This window comes from Ziziphus jujuba, chromosome 12 (assembly GCF_031755915.1).
Source record: "Ziziphus jujuba cultivar Dongzao chromosome 12, ASM3175591v1".
NCBI lineage: Eukaryota > Viridiplantae > Streptophyta > Magnoliopsida > Rosales > Rhamnaceae > Ziziphus > Ziziphus jujuba.
In genome coordinates, this window is record NC_083390.1 from 5,096,946 (window position 1) to 5,122,576 (window position 25,631).

The window sequence follows — 25,631 nt, forward strand, 5'->3', positions numbered from 1 at the left end:
TTTTTGGGCCCCCACAAGACTCACCATCAGACAGTAAGGCCCATTCTTCCACCAAATTACATAAAAAAAAATATATATATAGAATATCTCCCTTGAATAAGTGTTCATTAGTCTTTATTTATTTATTTATTTATGTTTATTTTTCCTTCTGTCCGTCTTGGCCGGCCTTTGGGTTTTCATGAATGTTACATGGCAAAAAAATAAAGCACAACATGCCAAGAAAATCACAATTGATTAATATGGGATGGAATGAATGACAATGAGTAAAATTCTTGTCTGAAAGAGAAGTCTTTCAAAATATATATATATATATATTTTAAAAATCTAGATGATATACATTACAGATTTGATTCTCTTGCAAAGTTTGTGCCAAGTTTCAAAATTGCTTAAATATCAATCTAATTTACAACGATACGTGTCAAGGCCTAAAAGGAGAAGTACAAAATGTGGCTGTCTTCAATTAGGCCAAAATGGTTAAAAAGAAATTGAGAAATACCCTTTTCTCTGCATTTGTCCCAATTTTGCAGTTTTATAAGCCTTTCTAAGCATAATAAACTTAGCTTTTTATATTTCTAAATTTGGTTTGAAGAAAAAAGAGTTATATTTTTATATACCAATACATTGTGAAATATCAACATTACTTTTCTCTATCTAATGGGACCCAAAAAAAAAAAAAAAAAAAGTTTAGTTATAGACCTGCTGACGTGTACTTGAAAACAATACCCTTTAAATTCTAAATTCTTTATCGATCAATCCTAAAGGACCTAAACTATAAATTTGGTATTGTTTTGAACGAAATAGCTGTCTTGCAGACCTCATCCAAATCCATCATGAACCAATGCTTTTAGAGTCCACTAATTCTATATATATATATATATATACATTGCCCGTTTTTGTGAAATATCATATTTTAAATATAAATTCTCTTGACCTGTTCGTGTGTGAGATCAAGAGAATAGAAAAAAACTACAATAGAAAAAGAAAAAGAAAAAGAAATAAGTGTCATAGCTTTATGCCAAATGGTTTATCCCACTGACTTAACTGTGTTTGCAAAGGGATTCACCCAAAAAAAAAAAAAAAAAAAATGTGTTTGCAAAGAGTTTTTACAAGTACAATGGTAAAAACTGTTTAAAATGCCAAACCAGTTGTTTCATACGCTGTTCAAACAAGTTTTGGCTTTTGTGCCTAAGAACTTGGATATCTTAGATGCCTTCTCTCTACATGATTACGTGGTTAAGATGTGATATTCTTAAAGGAAAGGAACAAGTCGTTTTAGCTCATATATGTAGAATTTGTGATGTTTCCAAAACACAACGCTAAACACGGAAAAAAACAAAGCACAAAGCAAAACCTTTAGCTTTGTTTACAAGGTTGATCAGTTAAAAAGAATGGAAGTAGAACTATGTGTTGGTAGTTTATGAGAGTTGAGTTCAAAGGAGGGTAAAATGGGGAAAAGCGGTAGCATTTTCAGGTATGCTGATAGGATAGACAATTTCCTAATGCTGTTTGGAACTTTGGGTAGCATTGGAGATGGAATGATGACCCCACTCACCATGTTGCTTCTTTCTGATTTGATAAATGATTACGGAACTTCTATTTCTGCTCCCTCCAATTATACAGTAGACAAGGTAATGCATATTGATGAATTTCATCTTGGAAAATTAGTCCTTTTGTCGAGTTGTCTGCACTAGTTTATCATGGTATTGGCGCATGTTAATCAACAAATAAATGCTTACACCACGTTAAACCTGTAATAGAAATGTCAGTCACAAACTCAAAGCGCATATCTTCTGCAAAAGTCTTAACAAAGTTCTATTATGAGGATGAGTCAATTTATTAGAATCTCGTTATGATTGTTGTTTTTGTAATTGTCTTGATTTTTTGTTACTTGTGGCATGTCCAACGAGTTTTCATGCATAAGGCTCAAGCTCATTTTCTATTTTTCTAAAATAAAAATCCTTCATGCAGTACTCGCTCAGGCTGGCCATTCTTGGCATTGTGGTTGGTTTATCTGCATTTATAGGTATGTAAGACTAATTTAGTTGTGTGGCTTCATTCTCTACAAACAAGGTGTACTCTGTAAGCAAAGTATATCTACATGATATGGAGGTTTAAATTTAATGTCAAATCCACAGTAATTCTGTTCCATTCCTTGGTTAACTCATTTTGTTTTTCACTAGCCTGAAATTTTTCTTCATGTGCAAGAATAAAATAGGATGAATTCTAGAATTTGGCATTTTTTTTCCAAGTTGAAAATCATATTTGGTTATCGAAATAATAAATTTTGAAATAGTAGAGCACACAAATTGAATGACCATATTCATTTAAGTTTCATTTCTATGCCAAAATGCATTCATATTCTGCAGAAGGAATTTGTTGGACAAGAACTGCAGAGAGACAGACATCTCGAATGAGAATGGAATACCTAAAATCAGTGCTCAAGCAAGAAGTTGGTTACTTTGACAAGCAAGATGCTTCTTCCACTACCTTCCAAGTCATTTCTACCATCACTTCTGATGCACATGCAATCCAAGACACTATAGCTGAGAAGGTTTCTAATAATTTAAGGTGTTTGTCTCTCTTCTACAGTTTCTGAACAACTTATTTGTGTTAACATATATCATCTCTATGTCCTTTCTTGTAGATACCAAACACCCTGGCTCATCTCTCATCCTTTTTCATCAGCATCCCAATTGCTTTTGTGCTTTCTTGGAGACTTGCAATGGCCGCACTTCCATTCTCGGTCATGTTTGTCATTCCAGCAGTTGTATTTGGAAATGTATTGAAGGACTTAGGAAGTAAGATGAACAATGCTTATGGGGTTGCCGGTGGGATCGCAGAACAAGCACTCTCATCAATCCGGACTGTTTATTCATATGTCGGGGAGCATCAAACAGTAGATAGGTTCAGCAGTGCCCTTTCGAAGAGTATGGAGCTTGGCATAAAGCAAGGTTTCATAAAAGGATTGCTATTTGGGAGTGTGGGAATGATGATGTATATTGCTTGGGCATGTCAAAGTTGGGTTGGTAGTATACTTGTTATTGAAAAAGGAGAAAAAGGTAGCCGTGTTTTTCTTTCTGAAATCTGTGTCATCTGGGGAGCAGTGTGAGTTTTTTCTATCTCCGTGATGATTTTCTTTCTCTTTCCTTCTTTTCTGCTTTCAAGTATGCAAGGATGATTTCTGCAGTGGAGAATTAATTGTCATATTAAATATCAGAAACACAATGAATAGGAAACAAAGAATATAAGTTTGTTATGGAACTTTATTTAATTTTTTATTTTTGAAGAACTAATTTCAAACTGAGTTTACTTGAGCATATATATACTAGTGATTGGAGAAGGTCACATAGTAAAGAAAACAGATTTTGTAAACAAAAGATTGTTATAACAAATTGGTAGGTGTCTTTCGTGATGTTTGAATTCATTATAACTTGTAAAATGTTTCTTATATCTTTAGGTCCATCATGAGTGCACTCCCAAACTTCTCTTACATCTTAGAGGCAACAGCAGCTGCAAGTAGGATATTTCAGATGACTGACCGAATTCCACTTATAGATTTTTGCAATATAAAAGGAAAAATTCTAGCACATGTCAGAGGAAAAATAGAATTTAAAGATGTGCACTTTAGTTATCCATCCAGACCTGATACCTCAGTTCTTCAAGAATTTAATCTTACTATACGAGCTGGTAAGACAGTAGGCCTTGTTGGAGGCAGTGGCTCTGGAAAGTCTACTATTGTTTCTTTGCTAGAAAGATTTTATGACCCTCTCAAAGGGAACATTCTTCTTGATGGACATGATATAATGAGATTTCATCTTAAATGGTTAAGATCTCAAATGGGACTCGTTAATCAAGAACCAGTTCTCTTTGCAACGACCATTAAAGAAAACATTCTTATGGGAAGGGAAGATTCACCGATGGAGCTTGTTATAAATGCAGCTAAGACTGCTAATGCTCATGACTTCATTGTAAAATTGCCAGAAGGATATGAGACTCAAGTAAGCCATAATCTTCTGCCACTGTTGTTTTTTGCTTAAACCCCGAGTTTTTATTATTATGTTTGACTTGGAAAAGTTTCATTTATACCCCAGGTAGGGCAATTTGGAGTTCAATTATCTGGAGGGCAAAAGCAAAGAATTGCCATAGCCAGAGCTTTAATCAGAGATCCAAGAATTTTTTTACTTGATGAAGCTACCAGCGCTTTGGATTCACAGTCTGAAAGAATAGTACAGGAAGCCTTGGACCAGGCTTCAATAGGAAGGACAACAATTATTATTGCCCATCGCCTTAGCACAATCTATAGGGCTGATTTAATTGTAGTTCTTCAATCAGGAAGAGTGGTTGAGTCTGGTTCTCATGAGGAACTGATTCATATGAACAATGGAGAAGGAGGAGCATACAAGAAAATGGTGCAGTTGCAGCTATCAACCATGCAAAATGAAGCTTCCAATGCTTCTGATCATTCAACAGAATATAGAAAATGCCATGAGATTTTGGCTAGCTGGACTCCTCAGAGAACTCGTAGCATGAGATCAAGCTGGTATAGCAGCCCAGAGTACCAATTCAGCCCAGTGTATTCCATTAGCATTACACCGTCTTCCCATATACATCCTTTCAATAGTGACACCGATGAAAGTTCAAGCAACATACCTTATCCTCCTCTTTCCCTATGGCGTTTACTACAAATGAATGCACCTGAATGGAAGCAAGCATTGCTAGGGTGCATAGGTGCTGCTGTCGTTGGAGCTATTCAGGCAATGCAATCCTTTTGCATGGGAACAATTCTCTCAATTTACTTCATAAGTGACATTGCCACCCTGAAATCACAAGCCAGACTCTACTGTCTCATCTTTGCGAGTACAGCAGTTGGAACCTTTATTACTAAGATCCTTCAACAATATAATTTTTCAGTTATGGGAGAGTGTTTAACAAAAAGAGTGAGGGAAAAACTGCTTGGAAAGATTCTTACCTTTGAAATAGGGTGGTTTGATCAAGATGAGAATACAAGTTCAGCCATCTGCGCACGGCTGGCCACTGAAGCCAATATGTTCAGGTCCTTTATTGCTGAACGAATATCGTTGCTGGTTCAGGTTTTCTTTAGTGCAGCCTTGGCTTATGTGCTTGGATTGGTAACTGCATGGAGGTTAGCCATTGTGGTAATTTCCATACAGCCTTTCGTAATTGGGAGCTTCTATTCAAGGAGTGTCCTGATGAAAAGCATGTCCAAAAAGGCCCAAAAAGCACAGAGAGAGGGTAGTCAATTAGCAAGTGAAGCAACCATCAATCACAGAACTATCACTGCATTTTCCTCTCAAAAAAGGATAATAAGACTCTTCAAAGCTACAATGGAAAGACCCAAAAAGGAGAGTATAAGACAGTCATGGATTTCAGTGTTTGGCCTATTTAGTTCCCAATTTATGACAACAGCTGGCATAACTTTCACCTTCTGGTATGGAGGAAGGCTAATGAATAAAGAATTAGTAACATCAAAGCAGATATTTCAAACTTTCTTCGTCTTGATGAGCACTGGTAAAACCATTGCCGATGCAGGAAGCATGACATCTGACTTAGCCAAAGGTGCTAGTGCCATAAGATCAATATTTACCATCCTAGACAGACAAAGTGAGATTGAGCCTGAAGACCCTGAAGGCATTGAGATTAAAAAGACTCTCCAAGGCCATATAGAATTGAAGAACGTGTTTTTCTCTTACCCAGCAAGACCTGACCAAATGATCTTCAAGGGTCTTAGCCTCAATATCGAAGCTAGAAGAACCATGGCACTAGTGGGACAAAGTGGTTCAGGCAAATCAACAATCATTGGGTTAATTGAAAGATTCTATGACCCACTCAAGGGATCAATACTTATAGATAAAAGAGATATTAAAAACTACAACTTGAGACAACTGAGGTCCCATATTGCATTAGTGAATCAGGAGCCCACGCTTTTCGCAGGAACAATTCACGAAAACATCCTTTGGGGTAAAGAAGATGCTACAGAAGCTGAAGTGAGGAAAGCTGCAGCTCTTGCCAATGCTCATGAATTTATAAGGTACTCAAACTTATACGTTTCGTTTTCCTTATTGTATTGAATTAGCACATACTATACTTTCACTCTTTGCTAGAAAAATATAAAGAAACATTTATAATTTGCAGTTCAATGAAAGATGGATATGAAACATACTGTGGAGAAAGAGGAGTCCTGCTATCTGGGGGCCAGAAGCAGAGGATAGTACTTGCTCGAGCAATACTGAAAAACCCACCAATTCTTCTATTGGACGAAGCAACCAGTGCCCTTGACAGTGTATCTGAGGCTCTAGTCCAAGAAGCTCTTGATAAGATGATGTTAGGCAGTACATGCGTAGCTGTAGCTCATAGGCTTTCCACCATACAAAAGGCAGACACCATAGCTGTGATCAAGAATGGACAGGTTGTGGAACAAGGAAACCACCATGATCTACTTGCCATTGGAGCCAATGGGGCATATTACTCTCTCATCAATCTTCAAAGCAATCACTCTACTTACTAGTGACCCTCTCTCTTCCTTTTGCTGATTTTCAAGTTCTGTTTTGTAGTTTCTACCATTAGAAATTTAGAATGTAGTAGATTGGCAGATTCCTTTAAGCTAAAATAAACAAAACCAATGAGATCTAGGTGAAGATTTAGCATTTGAACTGCAACAAAATTTACACAAAAACATGCATAAAAAGGAAATTTAGACTGAAATAAATTCTCTGCATAATCAAGTTAAGCAATGGTCTCTACTTGGCGCCAGCTCTTGAGAAACTCAACGCTCATAATGTGTAATTAGCTTTAGAAAATTGGAAATATGATCTGTGCTCATTTTTATTTGTCCCATAACAGCCACCAAATCCCAAATAGAACTTTAGAATTCAAAATGCTGTCCTATTGAATTTATTCTACTACTTCTTGCTTGACCAAATGGGTAAGACTTCAAGGGCTTGATGGAAGATGGAGACATTGGACGTAGTAGGACAGAGTTGATCGAAGATCCAATTTCACTGGGTTTGATTTAACGAGTTTAATGATCCAGTAGGCCCACCAACCATAGCCTTGCAGTTTTAATTTTTATTTCTGCTTGGACACCTTCCTTCTTTAAACTCGTACACTAATTCAGAGTATATTAAAATAATATATATAAAAATTTGTTCGAAGACTAAGTTAAAATCTTTTATATTCATTTTTAAGTTTTCAATTTTTTCTTTTGGGAACAAAGTTCTTTAAAAATTGTATTAGCATCTTTATTTTTCATGAGAGGTTTTCTGTAAATATGATGATAATGTAGCATATTTAATTTTAATTGAACTACATGCATGTGCAAAGTGCAAAAAGAAGCTAGTGATTTAAAAAAAAAAAAAGAAAAAAAAACAGAAGAAGAAGAAGCAATTGATAAGCTTGTTTATGTATCTTACTTATCCTTCCCAACTTAATTTATTTTATTTTTATTATAAAGTTCCAATAAACACAAATTATACTCTTCAATAAACACAAATTATACTCTTTTCCCCTTAGTAAGTAGCAAACTATGCCTATAACAATGCTGCAATAAATGATGGGACTATTTAAGGCTTAGTTAATTGCAACTTTGTGGTGGATAAAAAGAAAAAACAAATTCTTCAAATCCTTGGCTTTTACCCCAAGCCATCACTATGTCTCCGAAAAGGGTATTCCATAAATAATTGTTTATCTTTTGTAACCCCATCCTAACAACATAAATATATATATATATATATATATATATATATTCTTGTTTTAGCATAAAACTTGTCGTTTTACGGCTAAAAATGTCTCCGGGCCGAAAACATGGAATCTCAAAATTGCTACAAAAGGGTGAATATATAGCTACCATACTCTATTATACGCTGTTAATTACCAGATAATTTATATATATATACATGTCCATATACGTATAAGTCCATGATTCACATTAATTTCCAAGATAGGTGGCGATGAGCAATTGTGAAGAAAGCAATATATATATATATATACACAAATATGATTGGTGATTTTTAATTTTATAAGTAAAATTTTCCTTGTTGAAAAGTAATTTGTGGAGAAAACTGAGCTTTCACTAAACAAGCTAGAGGCCCAAAATGTAAACCCATTAAAAAGGTAAACAATGTTTTTATATATCCGCTGAATATCAATATTGATATTTTATAATATCTGCCGTCATACTATGAGAGACCTCCATTAGCTTAACAACAAAAATAATTGGCATTTAAATACCATTACTTTTCCAACTAGCATATTAAATAATATTGTTGCGAGAATTTTTAGAAGAATGATATTTTTTCACCAAATAATAAAATAATACCAAGTTGGATCTTGTATTTTAATTCCAATTTGCCATCACAGATGGTGACATCTCCGATACTCCAATCCAATTCTTTATCCTTCACTTTTTCCCTAATTATTTGTAGTAAAAATCTTTTTCTATTAACCAAAAAAAAATCTGAAAATATAACAAAATTGAATATATAAAAAGAAAAGCATCAAATTAAGATTATATATCATTAGAGATGGCGTGTTGTGTGTATATTAAACTCCCTCAGTTCATTTCCATGTCTCTGTGTTTTTCCAATAACTTTCAATTATTACATAAAGGCGGGGCGAGAGAACCGAGAGTGAGGTGGACCGGTCGGCGCCTCTCCGGCTTCGGATCCTTCGGGCCCACCGTTTGGAATTGAGTCCAACTCAGAAAAGGCCCACAATGAGGTCCTGCTTTTCATATCTCTTCTGTCCATCACCGTGTTTTGCCAAATGGCCACCCCGTGCTCTCTGTTTCTGTAAAAGGCCTCTACACCAAAGTGGACCCCAATCTCCATTTACCAAAATAACCCTCATTCCCTCTGTCTCCCCAACGTCGTTTCGTAAAACCTCGGACCAATCGTACCTTCCATCTCTCCACGTGTCACCAGTAGGCTTCAAATTTCTTTTCCTATATATCACCTCGCTCACTGTTCCATTCACTTTTCTCTTTCTAGTTTATACTCTCTCTCTTTAATCTCTCTCTCTAAGCCGGCAATGAAGGTTCGGTCATGGCTAGCCACCTGCAGCTCCTCTTCATGCACAACCGCGGCCAACGAGTCCACCATCCCCTTGACAAAAACCTCTCCACCGTCTCAAAAAAGGTTCGTTTTTGACACAAGTAGCTCCTCCGATACACCAAGTAGCGCCACGTCATCAACATCGTCGTCGAACTCCACCAGTGATACATGCAGTACCAGCCTCTATAGCAACCTCTCCCTCCAAACCCTGCCATCTGTCCCCTCCCTCCAAAAACTCTCTCCCGAATCCCTTAACCTCTCCATTTCCCATGTCAGCATAGCCTCTCTCAGACCCCGACTACCACTCCCTCTAACCTGCGTCGCTGTCCACGATACTCTTCTCTACACCGCTTCATCTCATGAAATCAACGTCTACGATCGAACCACCAGCTTCACGCATCTCGATGCGCTCAACGGGAAAGATTGCTCCTCCGGTTCAATCAAAGCCGTTGCTTTCTCTGACGGAAAGGTTTTCACGGCACACCAAGACTGTAAGATCCGTGTCTGGTTAACGGCGTCAAGTAAACGGCACAAGCTCTTAACTTCCCTACCAACCGTTAACGACCGTTTGCGCCGTTCCATTCTTCCCAAGAACTACGTCAATGTCCGTCGTCACAAGAAAAAGCTCTGGATTGCACATGCTGACGCCGTTACAGGCCTTGCCGTTAACAACGGTTTGATCTACTCGGTTTCTTGGGATAAGAGCTTGAAGATATGGCGTTCCTCCGATCTCCGTTGTGTTGAGTCCGTCAAAGCTCACGACGACGCAGTTAACGCCGTTACTGTCTCAAATGATGGAACTATTTACACCGGGTCGGCGGATTGTCGGATTAGGGTTTGGGCCAAACCGTTTGGTGAGAAACGGCACGCGCTGATAGCTACCTTGGAGAAACACAAATCGGCGGTGAATGCTCTGGCTCTAAACGACGACGGATCGGTGCTGTTTTCAGGGGCTTGTGACCGTTCGATCTTGGTTTGGGAGAGAGAAGACAGCGCGAATCACATGGCCGTGACGGGGGCGTTGAGGGGCCACGGAAAGGCTATACTGTCTTTGTTCAACGTCTCCGCATTGCTGTTGAGTGGGTCAGCGGATCGGACGGTCAGGATCTGGCGACGTGGACATGATGGGATGTACGGCTGTTTGGTTGTTCTGGAAGGGCACGTGAAGCCGGTGAAGTCGTTGGCGGCTGTTATGGATGGTGCTTCGAACGGCGTCGTTACGGTGTTTAGTGGAAGCTTGGATGGGGAGGCTAAGGTGTGGCAGGTCACAGTTTCAAATTGTAACAGTCCGGTGTCCCAATATCTTATGAAAACAAATTAATTGAAAAAAAGGAAATATTTATGTATAATATTTTGATATGATTTTTGAGATGCTAGGTGTGAGAATTAAAGATTTATGTATTTTAATCTTGGTTTTGATGTTATACATATGTCATGTGTTAATTTTTTCTTTTTTAATATATATGCTCAAAACTTGTTAAAGTAATATATAAACCAATTCTTGGCCATGACACAATAAGATTTTAAGGTTTGCATTCTAATTGGTTAATTTGGGATAACAATAAACATGGGTATGATTTAATTATTCACTTCATTTATATTCGTTTTCCTAGAAATTAATTTTTACAGGCTTTTCTAGTTTTCTTCAGAAAATAAAAAATAAAAAAATAAAAAAATAAAAAAAAATTCATTGAGGCTGAATAAAGATCGGAGACCTCCATACCAATATCCATTACCACTATATATACAAATTACAACGTGTCTTTAGAATAATGTTAGTGAAGACAAATAGGAGTTCCCAGAGATGTACATATATATTTAAATATATAGTGGACAAAGACTTTATTGTATTTTGTCAAAGATTAATAAAAGCTATATTGACTGCAAATTCAGTTTCAAAGAATCAAAACGCGGAAATTGATGCATCGATGGAATAGATAATTGGGTCCATTTGGATAAGAGTGTAGAAGAAGTGTGTTGGTGAGAATGAAGACAAAGATACCATTTTACGGTCTCTCATGTGCTTTCCTAGATATCATAATAGCTTTAATTAATTTGTATAGACTATTAAGATACCATTACCTAGTTAATTAATATTTAATTAAAGTAACTAGATGGTTAACTTTGTGCACCCATCTATGATTACCTTCTTCAAACCCCATAAACTATATTGCAATATTAATTTTATACACACTTCCATAACTTTCTAGCTATTAAATTCCAGGACAGTAGGACCCCCCGTCTATGGTTTTGTGTGCAACCTCTTAATTTTTACGTACAAGCCAATAAAATTAAAATCAAATGGTTGTGATATTTCAGAATTTAGTTGATTAATCTTACCACAAGTGTTATTTTGATTAATCAGACACCTTCATCCTCATTAGTCATTACTTCATATTTGAAGGCCATTGTAGATTCATGTAAAATGTTCGAGCAATATTAGTATAATTTTTCCATTGCTGGCGCACATACATACATATATATATATATATATATAGATATTTCAATACATATATATATATATATATATATATATAATTGCATAAGCATAATATATTCTTTGAAGCACTTTAACAAATATATATTGTTAAATTTTTGTCTTATATAGACTCTCACTCCTTTAGTTTAATTATATATTAATCATAATGGCAGTTTGTAAAATTAACTATCTGTTAATGGAGAAGTTTCGTAGTAAAATCCACTCCATGAATTCTAATCAATAATATCGCTGAAGAAGCACTGAAACAGGTTTTTTTCTAAATTAACAACAAAGACTACTTGTTTACATATATATATATATATATATATTTAACAAAAGCTAGCTAGACGTTGTTGAAGACAGCTGCTAGCGGAAAAGTTTCAAGGTCAATATGCACCAATATTGGCACTTGCCAGGGCCATTCCCACATATTTTTTGTTTACTTCCATTTGTTTTTTTCACATTATTCTGCCCAAACAAAATATATAATATATTTATATATAAAGTGTCGACAAGTGCAAAGGGATTGCTGGCGTTGTTGGTGAGAGATTTATAAAGAAATACATAGCTCAAGTTTTTTGTGGTTGGAAAAGGAAAAGATCCATATATGATATATAATTGTTATGGAAAAGAAAGATGCTCATCAGTCAACGAGCGCCTTCGCCTAATTATAGACGAGTTATATAAATATATATATAAAAAATAGCTGACATTCAATCTACTTATAATATATAGAGAGGTATTTCGTGGCTTCTCCCTCTCCTCATCCATACAAGAAGCAGCTGGGGCCGATCTGATAGGCACGCAAGTTGGCAAGTTGGATTTTATATGGCTATATATGGATAAGGAAACCAAAAAAAGAAGAGCTTGAGATTTAATGATCGGCTAGCTAGCTAATATGATTTAGGTTATATATAATTATACATTTATTTGTATTAAAAGAATATTTGCTCATCAACAATTGGGTAGAAAAAAATTAATTAATTAAATGCACGTTTCATTGCGATGGATCTTCGCTCTCAATGAAATTTGACACTATTATTTAAAATAAAATATGTATAATACAGTTACAACTCAAAACATAGGCTATTTAGATTAGGGATAATGTTACAAAAAATTGGCTTGTTTAATCTCAAAGCATATGCAAATGCATGGATACAATGTCACCCTTTTCTAATTAAATCATAACTGAATCTTCTCGAACCTCGTTATAGTCAATTGCTTAACATAAATCGATTAAGATATATATATATATATATATATATATATATATATAGTATTATTTGCATGATTCAAGATTTAAATATAATTAAAAAGTTAATCATAGTCTCATTATACACGCAATGCTTAGGTTTGGCTTCAGCCATCCATCTAGTCATTTGTTTAATTAATGTTTGGAATTCTCAATTAATTCTGATTTAGGATCGGTAGAACTTTGCTTGACTTTAATTAAGCCAATTAGATACTACCTAGAGAAATTAATTTATAATTTGATTTTCTGTTGTTGACTTTAAATCCTGTTAAAATCGATAGTGGCCACCCAAAAAAAAAAAAAAAAAAAAAAACCCTTAATGGTTTTATTATATTTGGGGTACATATGAAATGGTATCCTTGCAATTGTCTTTAGTAAAAGTATAAACCAAAGAGCGATCTAAACGCTAGTCTCTCATTACTCTAGGGGAAATGTAGACGGAGATTGAACATATATAATTTTTAATAAATGAAATAAGACAAGCATTTTCATGAGCCAAAACAAGAGATGGTATATAATATTTCCAATCTTATCAAAATTAAAAGGACAATGTTAATAAAGCGATTTGACATATATACAAGATTGGGGGAAAAGCCTATCCATGCCGATCAAGTTAATACTACCAATGATATTCATTCTTAAAAATGATAGCACAAATGTACATACATATATTTCAGTAAAAATAAAAAAAATAAAAAAAAGGAAAAAATTGAAAATACATACATTTATAATCAGTTTTTTATTAGAATGTTGTTTATTAGTTTGTAAATTTTTTTAATAGTTAAGATTTAAAGATATTTGCATTTTTATATAAATATAATGAAATATTAAAAAAGTAAAATAAATTATTTCTGAACTCATTTAAACTTTCATATCTATCTTTAAATTTCAGTCCATTAACATGAAAAAATTTAAAAGTTGATAATGAAAATTCTGATAAAATATCTAGTAAATTATGTCATGATAAAATAGTGAATATACATAGTCATATCAAACTTTCAAACAAATTAAAGATTGCAAATTACGTTCCAATGGCATTAAGATTTCAATGTGATAATAAATGTTAATGTTGAGATATATATGCCGTTATATGAATTGTTCCTTTTCAATTTTATGTGTGAGAAAAATAAAATAAATGTATAGACTATTGATCCTTTGTCATTAACATTTTTGTTATGGGAGGGGGATCAATATATATAGCATTTAAAGACTAATATGATTAAGTCTTCAAAACCCCTTGAACAATTTTGTTTAATTAGTCAATTGTAGAAAAGTTGGTCTCAACCCAACATTTATATTTATATACACCTAAATACACCGAGTCCCCACAACCACCGACCAACCCCTCCACATGCAAAATTGCAAATTGCTACTTCCAAACTCAACTTGTCAACTTGTTCATGCTCATCTGTAACACTCTCGCATATATCTATTATCTATCCGCGAAAGGAACTTTCGAGGTTCTTTTATATACATATATATATATATATATATAATACAATATAATAATACTATATACATGCACATGGAATAATTTCATTGTCATATTTTTATTTTGCGGAAAGTAATTAAGAGGAAGCGAGGCTTGGACAGTGCTCCGGTATATATATATATATATATGATTCAGTGCCGGTCATGAGTGGCTGAGTCCATTCTACCATATCTCTGTGTCCCTGCTATGTATCTATAATGTTCTCATAAGAATTATATGGACCTTTTCAATTTATAATGGACATATGATAACGTGGTAGATTGTGCATAGGATATTGACTTTAATAATGATTTTAAATTAAAACTGTAATTGAAAATATAATAACTTTTGTGTAGCACTTGTCATATGTTGCATCTATCATTCTATATTGGAAGATGGCTTTCAAAAATCAAATTTTTATGTACATATATCCATACCCATCCTCATATAGGCATGTTCTCAAGGCAAGCACTAGTTGTTGTACTCCTAATTTTCTCAGGGATTAACACTGCAAGCAACAAAGTAATTAACAGTCTCTATATATATATGTTCCTTTATTAAAAGGCATGTGACTTACACACATGAATATAATATTTAATCCATATATATTTTGGATGGTGTTAATAATTAATTGTACCAATGTAATCGAAAAGGAAAAATGATAATTTGAGGTGTAATATGTGAGTTTTAAAAGTTTGGGAACAAAATGGAAAATAATGTATAATTTGGGTTGCAAAATGTAACTAAAAAGCTCGACTATATATATATATATATATATATATTACTTATTGAGGTTTTTTTATTTTTATTTTTATTTTTTATTTTTTATTTTTTATTTAAAAGTGCTGCAGAAGAAAATTAAGATATAAGAAATATATAGCTTGTTGATGATATTTTCATGCTGTTATCAATATGGGTCCCGATTTGCTTGCTATTTAGCTGTTTTTATAAATCTTATAAGTAATATTCGGTCCTCCCTTCCCTTAATTGGTTGATTGAAAAAGGAAAATTTAGAAGAATAAGGCTCAATTTTGCTTTTTGACATAACATATATACATTAATTTCTTGTAACTCTGCAAGTGAAATCATCCAAGTTATAGATCCAGACTTTCCCAGACCGCATCCGAATTTCTCTATGTGATGACTACAATTTACGCCGCCATGTTGTGGATAACTGTGTAATATGTGCCTCCTGCTTTCAACTTGCCCCTATAGCTCAGTGGTAGAGCGTCAGTCTTGTAAACTGAAGGTCTGTAGTTCGATCCTGCATGGGGGCATGTTAGGTTTTTTACTTTTTAACAGAAACATAAACAACCAATCTATATTTGCTTTTCACTTGCGCCCTTTTCTTTTTCTGGAGTTCATTCTTTTTATTTTTTTATTAATTTTATTATTATTATTATTATTATTATTTATTTATTTCTGTGAACTATTATAATATATATGGACATCTCAAACATTATTGCAGGAGTTGAAAGAGAAAGAAATAATATCTGGAAATTTTAAAAAAAAAATGTTGAGAAAGATTGATGACAAGAGATGAATTAATTAATTACTTGATGAACCTTTGTTTGATTAATAAACCTTTCTCAAAAGGATTTTAAGGAAACCATAAAAGAAGTTTAAAAAAAAAAACAAATAAATAAAATAAAATTGTTTGCATGAGTGAATATAGCCATATAGATGACAACCTGAAAAATAAAAGAGTATTTGTAATTTTTTTTAATAATACTAATATAGTGAGAACTTTTTCTTAATCTAGATCAATTAGTTAATTTAAATTCTATGAAGTCATAGATTAGTTGAACTGTTATTAGAAGAAATAAAGGGAAAAATGAAAAAAAAAAAAGAAAGAAAGAAAGCAGAAAATAGCTAAAATCAGCAAACTAACATGTATAGTAGAGCTCTTGTTGCCAAAAAAACAAAGACTTGAACTTTTATTGATATGAAATAGTACATCATATTATATAACGTCACACAATAAGCCTCATAGGGGCCAATACATGAGAGAAGAGACTCTTGCAATTATTATCATCAAAATAGCAAACTCTAGTAATTTATAGTAGTAGAGATTATATCATAAAAAAACAGCAAAAGATCTCATTCTCTCATCATAGACTTCCCCATATGCATATAAGTATATTAAAAATCTTAGTCGGCGCAGCAGCGGAACATGGTGAACCTCTCCATTAGGCGACCGCATTCGGCGCAAGCAACAGTTTCCGGCATAGCTCCGACGGCAGGCAATATGAGACTGGTGCAGTGGTGTGGTGTTTTGTTACGAAGATCTCTGAGGTGCTCATCCAGTGCTGGAACGAAACCAATCTCATTCTCTTTCAGTTTCCATTTTCCATGCTCCACCATCGCGGTGTGCATGTGCTCTCCAGTACCCTTTGTCATTTCCAGCGAACCTCTGCTGATCAAGGCCCATCCTTGTGTCCCCGAACCGAAGCTCAGCAGAGCAATTATTCCCAGCATTATGGGGTCGTTCTTGGCAAGCTCGTTTTTCCCTGCTAGAAGTTGTCCCTTTGAGTACCACATGCTTTCTATCCTCAGCCAGAAGTACCAGATGTAGCTCCATTCCATGGTGGTTGCCAGCTTCTCTGCTTCGATGACGGCGTTGATGTCGTTTATGATCCTTTCCTTTGGTTTGGTCTTCCCAACGTAAAGCAGCTCCAGTGGAATGTTGGATTCCCTTGCTGTCTCTCTTATTGACCTTGTAAACTTGCGGATCCACTCTATATCTTCTCCTCCAAACAGGCATATATATTTTCCACTTTGGATCTAACAAAAAACGTATATACGTACCAAGATTTTCAATTTCAAATATATATATATATATATATATTGCATGCACACATTGCTAATTAATGTGTGAAATATAACACATGCAGTAGAAAATTATCATATAAATCTACATATATAATTTTGCTACGAAGGATAAAATTAAATGTCCATTCTAGTTATAGCAGGTGTTTTAGAATTGGACATAAGAAGTGTTTCATCCATCATAGCATATATATATGTTTGTTTGTGGTGGGGGGGGGGGGGGTGTTCTGGGGGTTGAAGAGAGAGAGAGATAAAAAAGCGAAAAATACCCAGCTGGTCAGGCGTGGGTCAATGGCATCAGCGAGGAGGTCCATCTTCCAGGTTTCTTCTTCCCAGAGCAATTTCTCCTTAGTTTCAGAGAATGGATAAGCCACGCTTCCCCAGATACACATCATGTGCATGGCATTCTTGTGGACCACTCTACCCTGGGTGTCCAACACAACAAAGATGGGTTTCTTGTTGAACCTCCATTTCTCTGGGTGCCTGATGTACCTGGCAACCACCGGAGACACCACGCTTGGGTGGTACACAGATAACCAGTCCATTTCTTCTTTCGACCTCTCAAACCGGTCCAACATCAGTTGGGTCCAGCTTTCCTCAAGTGGGACCCAAACCATCTCGTACTGAGACTCGTTCTTCAATGGATATGTCCTCTTTTCTTGGTACATCTGATGGATGATAGTGTAGTCTTCTTGTGGTATTTCTAGACCAGTAATGAATAGCACCACAACTTTCCTTCTTAGCTCTTCAATGCCCACCTGTTAGATCCATTAATGGAGCATATTATTCACAATTAATATTAATATATTAAATTTTTTTTTTAAAACCCAAAATTTGTGAGATTAATATATATATATATATATATATATTTGGCAAACCCTTCTCTTGCTGTGGCCATCATAGAGAGGTGGCTGATCATCCTTGGCATAAAATAAAACCCTCAGTGGCTTAGAGTTGTCGAGGTGTGATGATTCCAAAATGGTTGAAATCGCCTTGAATGCTTCCTCGTCTTTCTTCTTCTCTGCATTAGTTACACATCGATCACACTTATAAGGATCAGTCTGTAATATCGTTAACATATCTCATGAATTACTCGTAATTAGACACAGGCACCTAATGTAACATAAGCTGGCCGGGGTCACCAGGACTCACCGATGTATCTATAACAGCGGTCGAGTTGACCCGAAAGGTGGCTATGAATGGTTTTGAGCTTATGAGCCAATGATGATAGTTCCCATGCCTCGGATATGTACCTGCTCAAGCAGACAACAAAATCAGAATTAATATCCAAAAACAAAAAATTAAGGATTTTTAACTTATAAGCCAGTAAACAAACACATACTCATGTCCCATGCCAGTGAGACCAAGAATTTGTGAAGCAGAAACCACAGTGCTTCTAATAACCCAGTAAACAGCAGTAGGGATAAGCGTGAGGAAGGCAACAGTTTCAGGTGAATCAGCGGAAAAGTACTGATCGCGTTGGATGTCGAAGAACTCGACGATAACATTTGTGACATCCACCTTGGCCCTTACCAGAGTAAAAAGTGCCTCAAGCTTTGGTTTCAAACTTCCCGACGTAAGCTCCAAAATCTCTGGCAACTGCTTAAGGAGTGCAACTGCTTTGGCCAATGGGTTGGTAGGGTAAAGGTTAGCAACGAGCCGGAATTCACCGTAGCTCACGGCAAAAGCTGCAACAGCTAACACTGCCTTGGCATCCCAATTGTAGTGTCTCACCAGTCGGAGTATATCCATTGTTGTGTTGTGAACGTCTCCAGAAGCCACTGACTTGCAAAATACCTGTATTAATAAAAATAAATAAAATTAATTCAAAAAACATAAATGAGGCAGGTAATTATAATGAGATTTGTTAATAATGTTAAAACACAAAACCATTGTTTTTAAAAAGCTCGGAATTAATTTGCAAGAGATGTACTAGCTAGAAATGAAAATGGAAAATAAATAATATTGATTGCAAATTATAATTAATTAATTACTTCGCAGGCAATTGCACTGATGATTCTGGTAGGAAGTTCAAGCATATCTTGAAGGCCAGCATGGAGTGCCTTCTCATCCACAGGATCCACAGTTAATAGGGATATCTGTTATACATACCATTAATCAAAATTAACACATATTCATTCATTATTATTAATTCCTCAACAATAACAATTCAATTGAAATCAGAACGATCTAATTAATAAATTATTATTATTATTATTTTTTAATACCTGAGTGTTGCTTCCGGGGACATCAGCAGTGGCTCGGTGGAAAATGACCTCAATGATGTGAAGAACAGGTCTCACAGCGAACGAGCGACTGTCGGTGTCGTGAGTTTCGAGAATCTGGTTCCTCAACATGTTCTCATCGGAAGCTCCATACGAACGAGTCTGTTGAAGTGCACGGCTGTCTCCGAGTACACGAGCAGCCAAGGTGTTGTCGGGGAAACGACTCTGTTGGGAGCCGCCGTGGCGGATGTCGCCAAGCACACGAGCCGCCAAACTGTCGTCCGTGCTCCCATATGGCCGACCGCTGCCTGGGTTGTCTCCGGCGAGGCTACGAGAAGCCTTCGGGTTGTCAGTGAGACCATAAGAAGCAACGTTGTCACCGACGATACCACTGCGAGGAGTCACATTGTCTCTGTATTGCTGTGCCACCTTCTGTGGTACAACGGCCATATCTTGGATTAGGGGTTTTTGCAGGGACAGATAGAGAGAAATGAGGAAATTAGAAGGAAAGAGAGATTGGAGAGTGTGTTGGTTTGCATTTTGGTTTGGTTATGAGCGGTTTATATAGGAGAGTTAGGTGGAGAATGGGAATAAAGAGGGTGACACTGGTACAATAACTGCATGCATGCATGCATGCACATCCATGCTTTGGCTATACCTTGCTTCCAGTTGGGTGTTGGACAGAAAGTAAAACAAAATCTTTGTCCTGTAATAATTATCTCACTTTGCTTTTACTAAAGCTTATTCCGTACACTTAATTAGTCATTTGAAAATAACAAATTAGATCCTCTCGTGACCCACGTTTAAAAGATATATCTCTATTAATTGCTTTTAACCATCTTAGGTTTTATGGCAGTGGGATTTGATTGATCATTAATTAATTTTGGTTGTTGTTTTCATTTATTTTCAACTTAATCTATTTTGTTTGGTCTCAAATTAAACCTAAGGAAAAAAAAATAATAATAAATCCATGCATATGTTCTGGAAATTCACAATAAATAAGATATGGCATGCATCAATAATTAAATAATATCATTAATTATCAGTTGTTAACTATAGTCCTTCTTTATCTTAATCCACTCATATTTAAACTTAATTTAGCACCCTCCAATAGAGTCTAAATAATAACTTATATCCATTTACCATTAATTACTTTATTCTTATTATTATTATTATTTGTTTACTGCGTAAAGGAGAAGGATTCTATGGGATATATCCATTGCCTTCTCCATGGTGTTGGCAGAACTTCCTGAACCTCTCTCAGCAAGCAAAGTAAAATGTCTCCCCTTTGGATGCTTTCTTTCCTGAATGTGTTTTGCTTTGATACTCCGCTATGTCACAGTCTATAACATTATTATTCCTGGCTCACCTCTTGTTTCTGAAGTTTTTTCTTTACTTTTTTCTAGGAAAAATTATTTAGCACAATGTTGATGATTATCAAAATTCTAAAAGTCATATTTGTGTATATACATACTTGTATTGTGGAAAATTATTCCCAACTTATAATACGAAATATATAATAGGACAAATGTTATTATTATTTTCTGAACCATTTTATTTGTTGTAAATTATTACTTGAAATATCAGTTACACAATTTGCCACATCACTCTTACCAATTATAAATTTGGAAGATAGATTGTATAATAACAATTCTTTATATATGAAGAATAATGTTAAAGGTACTAAATAAATCTACCAAAATGTATACTAAGGTGGCATTTATTAATGTATTCAGTTTTTATTCAATGTCTGTTTTTTTATTTTAAATTGTATTAGTTTTTTTGTTTTTAATAGTTTGTTAATATTAGTTGATATTGGATATGCATATCTATTTACTATTAATATAAGAAAAATTGCTTTGTTTTTTTTTCTTTTCTTTTACATTTGTAATTAATTGATATTTCTAACAAATTCTAATTACCACTAACACACACAATTAAATATATTAAAATAAGCAAATTGTATATAATTTACAAGATGCATTAATATTCGATAGGTTTATGTTTAGTTACATTTATTTTTTTAAAGATTTACTTATCCATAAGTAAGTTATATGAATATATTAACCAATAAAATATTGAAACATGATACTTTATACATATATTCGTAGATTTATTAGGTACTTTTAATATTAATCATATATGAAAATATTTAGTAGAATAGAAGTATTATATATATAAATATAGAATATTCTATAGTGCGGAATTGACATTTTTATCCAAAAAGCATTGGTTTTAGGTGCGTCCTCATCGTTAAAAAACTCTATAATATATATATATATATATGTATATATGTAAATATAAAACTTAAAAGAAGTCTTAATCATTTCCATTCTAGTCAACATACAAGTACTTGGTATCTAATTGTAGCAAAGGAAGAAAAAAATAGAGCATAAATTGCTACTGTCATATTCTAATTGTCGAATAACAAAAAGTGCTCTATAATATATATATATATATATATATGTATATATGTAAATATAAAACTTAAAAGAAGTCTTAATCATTTCCATTCTAGTCAACATACAAGTACTTGGTATCTAATTGTAGCAAAGGAAGAAAAAAATAGAGCATAAATTGCTACTGTCATATTCTAATTGTCGAATAACAAAAAGTGTCTCTACTCTAGTGGAGCCATTTTCCCCTATAGACCTAACTAGGAAAACTTTCATTTTTGTTGAATCTCAACCTTCGAATGAGCTAATGATTAAAAGATAGTCCTGCTTTTTGGCTTTTATTAAAAAATTCCGAAAGGATAAAACAAAATGACCCAACATATACGCTCTTTGGCCAGCCAATGAACAGAGGTAAAATCTAATATATTACCAAAGAAAAAAAAAAAAAAGGGTAAAATCCGATAGAGGAAGCAAAAGGAAAAAGCCTGAGAGAATCCTACAGGAAAAAAGTTTTCTTGTACTGTTGAAGAAATCTTATTCGCCACAGCTGCCTACGTTAGGCCCCACATTTCTTTTGGCCCACGAACTTTACTCTTGCCCCACCAAAAAAAAAAAAAAAAAGTTTCAGTATAATTGAGCCCAAAATCAACATCCTCAATTTTCATAAAAACAGAAAAAAAAAAAAAAAAACCCTCAATATCTGACCACGATTACTTTTCCCCTTAGGCCATGCCCTCCAAACTCAAAATATTTAAAGAATCAAGAAAGATGATGTCAGGAAAATTAGTTTGTGTCAACCAAATTATATCAAATAATTTATAAACACTGAATGACTAAATTTTATTCAAGTTGGGCTAAAAGAAAAAATAATAATAATAATAATAAAAAAAAGGTGGTGATGTGGTTGTAAATTACCTTCCCCACGTTTGAAGCTATGAGAAGTCGTGAGGCGGTTATCGTTGTATCCGGATAAATCTAGATAAATTTTATTTAGTATGTAAAATCCTTTTCAAAAGAAAATTCTTTTATTATTAAAAAAAAGGAGAGAAACAAAAAGAAAAAGAAAGGAACTTGCAAACCCGAGAGAAAGAAAAAGAAGAAACCAGAGAAAAGGGGAAAAAAAGAAAAGAAAAGAAAGGAAAAGAAAAGAAAAAATAAAAAGAAAGAGAAAAGAACAGGAGAAAGGTATTCTATATGATCTACTTTTTATTTGTTTCATCTTCTCCTCTTCTTCACCGATATTTAAATTAGATAATTAAAAGAATCTAGTTTGAGAGAAATAACTCTTTGATGAAAATATTGAATGGATAGTGTAGGTTCAACAAGAGTGCAAACGTTAAGATTGGCAAAACAATGTTCTGTACATTTACACACTTTACAGACACTATTTATGTGAATTTGATACACAGGAAACATCTATATCTGATATATTAGAGAAGCACAAAAGCAACTAACCGTTATCACTACTAATTTTATCTAACTAACAGTTATCACTACAAATTTTATCTTTAGTATAGCTGATATGTTGAGTATCATAAGAAGTCCTATTATCTACAACCACTAAAGATAAGTGTGTTGATATATGTTTAGGATCCTTATCACAATAGGACACACGATCACTCTGATGTGCAACTGCTGCTATATGTTGATACGGAAGCTGATATGGATGTGAGTTTATCAATCAGCTAAAAGCATCTCCAATGATTTTCTCCATTGGAACTTATGTGTCAAGAGATTTGGAAGGTGTTAAAACTTAAGTAACATCTTATTTAAAATTTAAAATAGAATGAATTTGTATATGAAGAGAGAAAAAAATTATGAATTGATGAGGAGAGAGAAGAGAGGAGAGAGAATATGTTGAATATATGACTCATTCAATCTAACAGATCTTCTACAAGTAGAATGTCTGTTAGACAGCATTTATTGTTTTTTGTTGTCACCTTAAATCTTTTGCACATCATTATTAGAGAATATTTTTTTAAAAGACTATATATCTATCTATCTGATATGGTAAAAGTTTTTTAAAAAGACAGAACTAATGAATATTATATTTGGAAATGCTTTAACCAAATTTGACTTGAACTCTCTCATAATATATGCAACAATTATATTCTCTAATGTTGTGGATGTATACATTGGATTGAATTACAACTAAATAGAAATTTATTTATAGAGTTTAAAAAGATATACAATGAAAAGATATATTTACTTATACAAAGATACCTTATTAAATATAAAAGTACTTTTAAATAATAAAATGATACATTTCCAAAAGGTAACACTAATTGTGAATAGATATATTCTAAAGGTAACAATCTATTAAACAATGCAACTTCTAACTTGTGGAAAAGCACTTTTACAATTTCCATTCAAAAATGAACAATTCATTAATTTAAATTTAAAATTTTCCAACGAATGAAAACTAAGGCATTGAACATTTCATGATTGCGTCAAAAGTGGCCAAAGGTCTTTTTCTCTCTTTCTCTCTTTTCATTTTTTTAAATAAATATTTTGTGATATTGTTTATGTTGATACTGATTTCTCCACCTCAATTTAAGCTTTCATAATAGGACTGGACACTCAAATTAGTATGTGTAAAAAATTTGGTAGAATAGCAGTATTTTAGAAAAACAATTGATATCATTTAGTATGTGTTTGACCATTATTTAATTTGGAATTTTTTAATTTAATATTTGTTTATTCAAATATTATTTTAATTTTTGGATAAAAAATGGTTAGATATTTGAGAAAAATGCATAGTCCCACATGGTTTAGAAGTAAAAAGCTTTGAAAAATCACAAAAATAAAGGCAAAGTGAAAAGTCCCACATTATGGAAAAGCTCATTGTCTATATATTAAAACTTTATTTGCTCATTGAACACGCACATCTCTCAACATATAATTACAAGAATATAGACTAATTAGTTTATTCTCATTAGAATTTACTTTTTTAAATTTATTGTTTTTAGTTGAAATTTTATTTTTAAAAATCCTTTAATCATTAAGGTAATTAAACTTTGTTGATTGGACCTTGTTGATTATTTTGTTTTCTAATAATTAATACAGTTTGATTAATTTGCTTCAATTGGAACATATTTTTTTTCAATTAGGATTCGTGTTGAAAATGATACACGTTCAAATCCTTAATTTTGAAATTTTCAAAAAGTTTTTAATAATTTTAATGTTTCCTAAAGTATATTGCATTGAATTGTTTCCTTTAATATCGACGATTGAATAAAAATAGGTTATTATGGTTTCGAGCAAGCCGCTATGGTGAAATCAGGAGCATATTTTTTCTTACATATTTTTTTTTTTGTTTTTTTTTGAACTGTTACAGATTTGTTTTAAGTGGAGGTATAAAGTTGCACGCTTTGACGCATATTTTTAGGTCTAAAGTGGCACGCCTTATATTGTTGGAAAGTTAGTATGTTATTTTGAAAATTTTATAAGAACTTCAAATTTAAAAATCTTGAAATATGTGATACTTGTCTTTGGAGAATCGAGAAATGCAAATATAACGACTCTACAATATAACACGTACGGCAGAGGCATAGTAATTTCGACTTATCTATTTTTATTTGGCATATGGCACTCGAAAAGGGTAATTTGGTCCAATACAATCAAAACTGAAGTCCAATTGATTTTTGTCATATTTACCAAATATTTTTTTTTTTTTTTGGCCAGTTTTAGTTTTAATGTATGAAATGCCATAGTTAAAATTTAATACGAGACAGACGCATGAGATTGCACAAGACCACTTTGATTATGAGTGGGGGATTTGTTCTCGCCATCTTAAAGAAGAAAGGTGAAAGACCTCCAATTTGTTAAAAATACGTATATGGTACTAACAAGAGTTAGTCCAGTTGGCAACAGAATTAAGGTGCTCCCTTTCTTTATCAACCATAGTTCGA

The 25,631-nt window shown here is 33.7% G+C and overlaps 3 protein-coding genes and 1 non-coding gene across 5 annotated transcripts; 3 read left to right on the forward strand and 1 right to left on the reverse strand.

Annotated features, from left to right (window-relative positions):
* The first annotated feature begins 1,038 nt into the window (after positions 1-1,038).
* On the forward strand, positions 1,039-7,310 carry LOC107428486 (putative multidrug resistance protein). Of its 2 annotated transcripts, XM_016039023.4 has the most exons (7): positions 1,039-1,628; positions 1,969-2,023; positions 2,367-2,551; positions 2,645-3,105; positions 3,458-3,998; positions 4,092-6,049; positions 6,154-7,310. In XM_016039023.4, exons 1-7 carry the CDS (start codon positions 1,446-1,448, stop codon positions 6,524-6,526), a joined length of 3,756 nt encoding a protein of 1,251 aa, XP_015894509.3. In that variant the 5' UTR covers positions 1,039-1,445; the 3' UTR covers positions 6,527-7,310. The 2 variants fall into 2 exon arrangements, with proteins under 2 accessions (XP_015894509.3, XP_024933858.3); XM_025078090.3 differs by lacking the exon at positions 1,969-2,023 and having other exon boundaries at positions 1,490-1,628; positions 6,154-7,296.
* Positions 7,311-8,574: 1,264 nt separating this feature from the next.
* LOC107428487 (protein JINGUBANG) lies at positions 8,575-10,477 on the forward strand. The gene has a single exon (XM_016039024.4). It carries the CDS (start codon positions 9,046-9,048, stop codon positions 10,387-10,389), a length of 1,344 nt encoding a protein of 447 aa, XP_015894510.3. The 5' UTR covers positions 8,575-9,045; the 3' UTR covers positions 10,390-10,477.
* A 4,998-nt stretch (positions 10,478-15,475) lies between these two features.
* TRNAT-UGU (transfer RNA threonine (anticodon UGU)) lies at positions 15,476-15,547 on the forward strand. The gene has a single exon. It is a non-coding gene; the product is annotated as a tRNA-Thr (tRNA).
* A 630-nt stretch (positions 15,548-16,177) lies between these two features.
* Positions 16,178-19,853, reverse strand: LOC107428521 (protein SIEVE ELEMENT OCCLUSION B). Its single transcript, XM_016039067.4, has 7 exons — positions 19,328-19,853; positions 19,094-19,198; positions 18,442-18,896; positions 18,252-18,352; positions 17,978-18,120; positions 17,369-17,857; positions 16,178-17,054 (listed from the first exon to the last, which is right to left on the reverse strand). The coding sequence occupies exons 1-7, from the start codon at positions 19,772-19,774 to the stop codon at positions 16,422-16,424; spliced, it is 2,373 nt and encodes a 790-aa protein (XP_015894553.1). The 5' UTR covers positions 19,775-19,853; the 3' UTR covers positions 16,178-16,421.
* Positions 19,854-25,631: the final 5,778 nt, after the last annotated feature.

Excerpts from the sequence above, each read along its gene's own strand:
- LOC107428486 (XM_016039023.4), top strand. The coding sequence starts at position 1,446 with ATGGGGAAAAGCGGTAGCATTTTCAGGTATGCTGATAGGATAGACAAT. Across the intron at positions 2,552-2,644 it reads AAGACACTATAGCTGAGAAG|ATACCAAACACCCTGGCTCA; the intron begins GTTTCTAATAAT and ends CCTTTCTTGTAG. Across the intron at positions 3,999-4,091 it reads CAGAAGGATATGAGACTCAA|GTAGGGCAATTTGGAGTTCA; the intron begins GTAAGCCATAAT and ends TTTATACCCCAG.
- LOC107428487 (XM_016039024.4), top strand. The coding sequence starts at position 9,046 with ATGAAGGTTCGGTCATGGCTAGCCACCTGCAGCTCCTCTTCATGCACA.
- LOC107428521 (XM_016039067.4), bottom strand. The coding sequence starts at position 19,774 with ATGGCCGTTGTACCACAGAAGGTGGCACAGCAATACAGAGACAATGTG. Across the intron at positions 18,897-19,093 it reads TCAGTGCAATTGCCTGCGAA|GTATTTTGCAAGTCAGTGGC; the intron begins GTAATTAATTAA and ends TTATTAATACAG. Across the intron at positions 17,858-17,977 it reads ATGGCCACAGCAAGAGAAGG|GTGGGCATTGAAGAGCTAAG; the intron begins GTTTGCCAAATA and ends TGGATCTAACAG.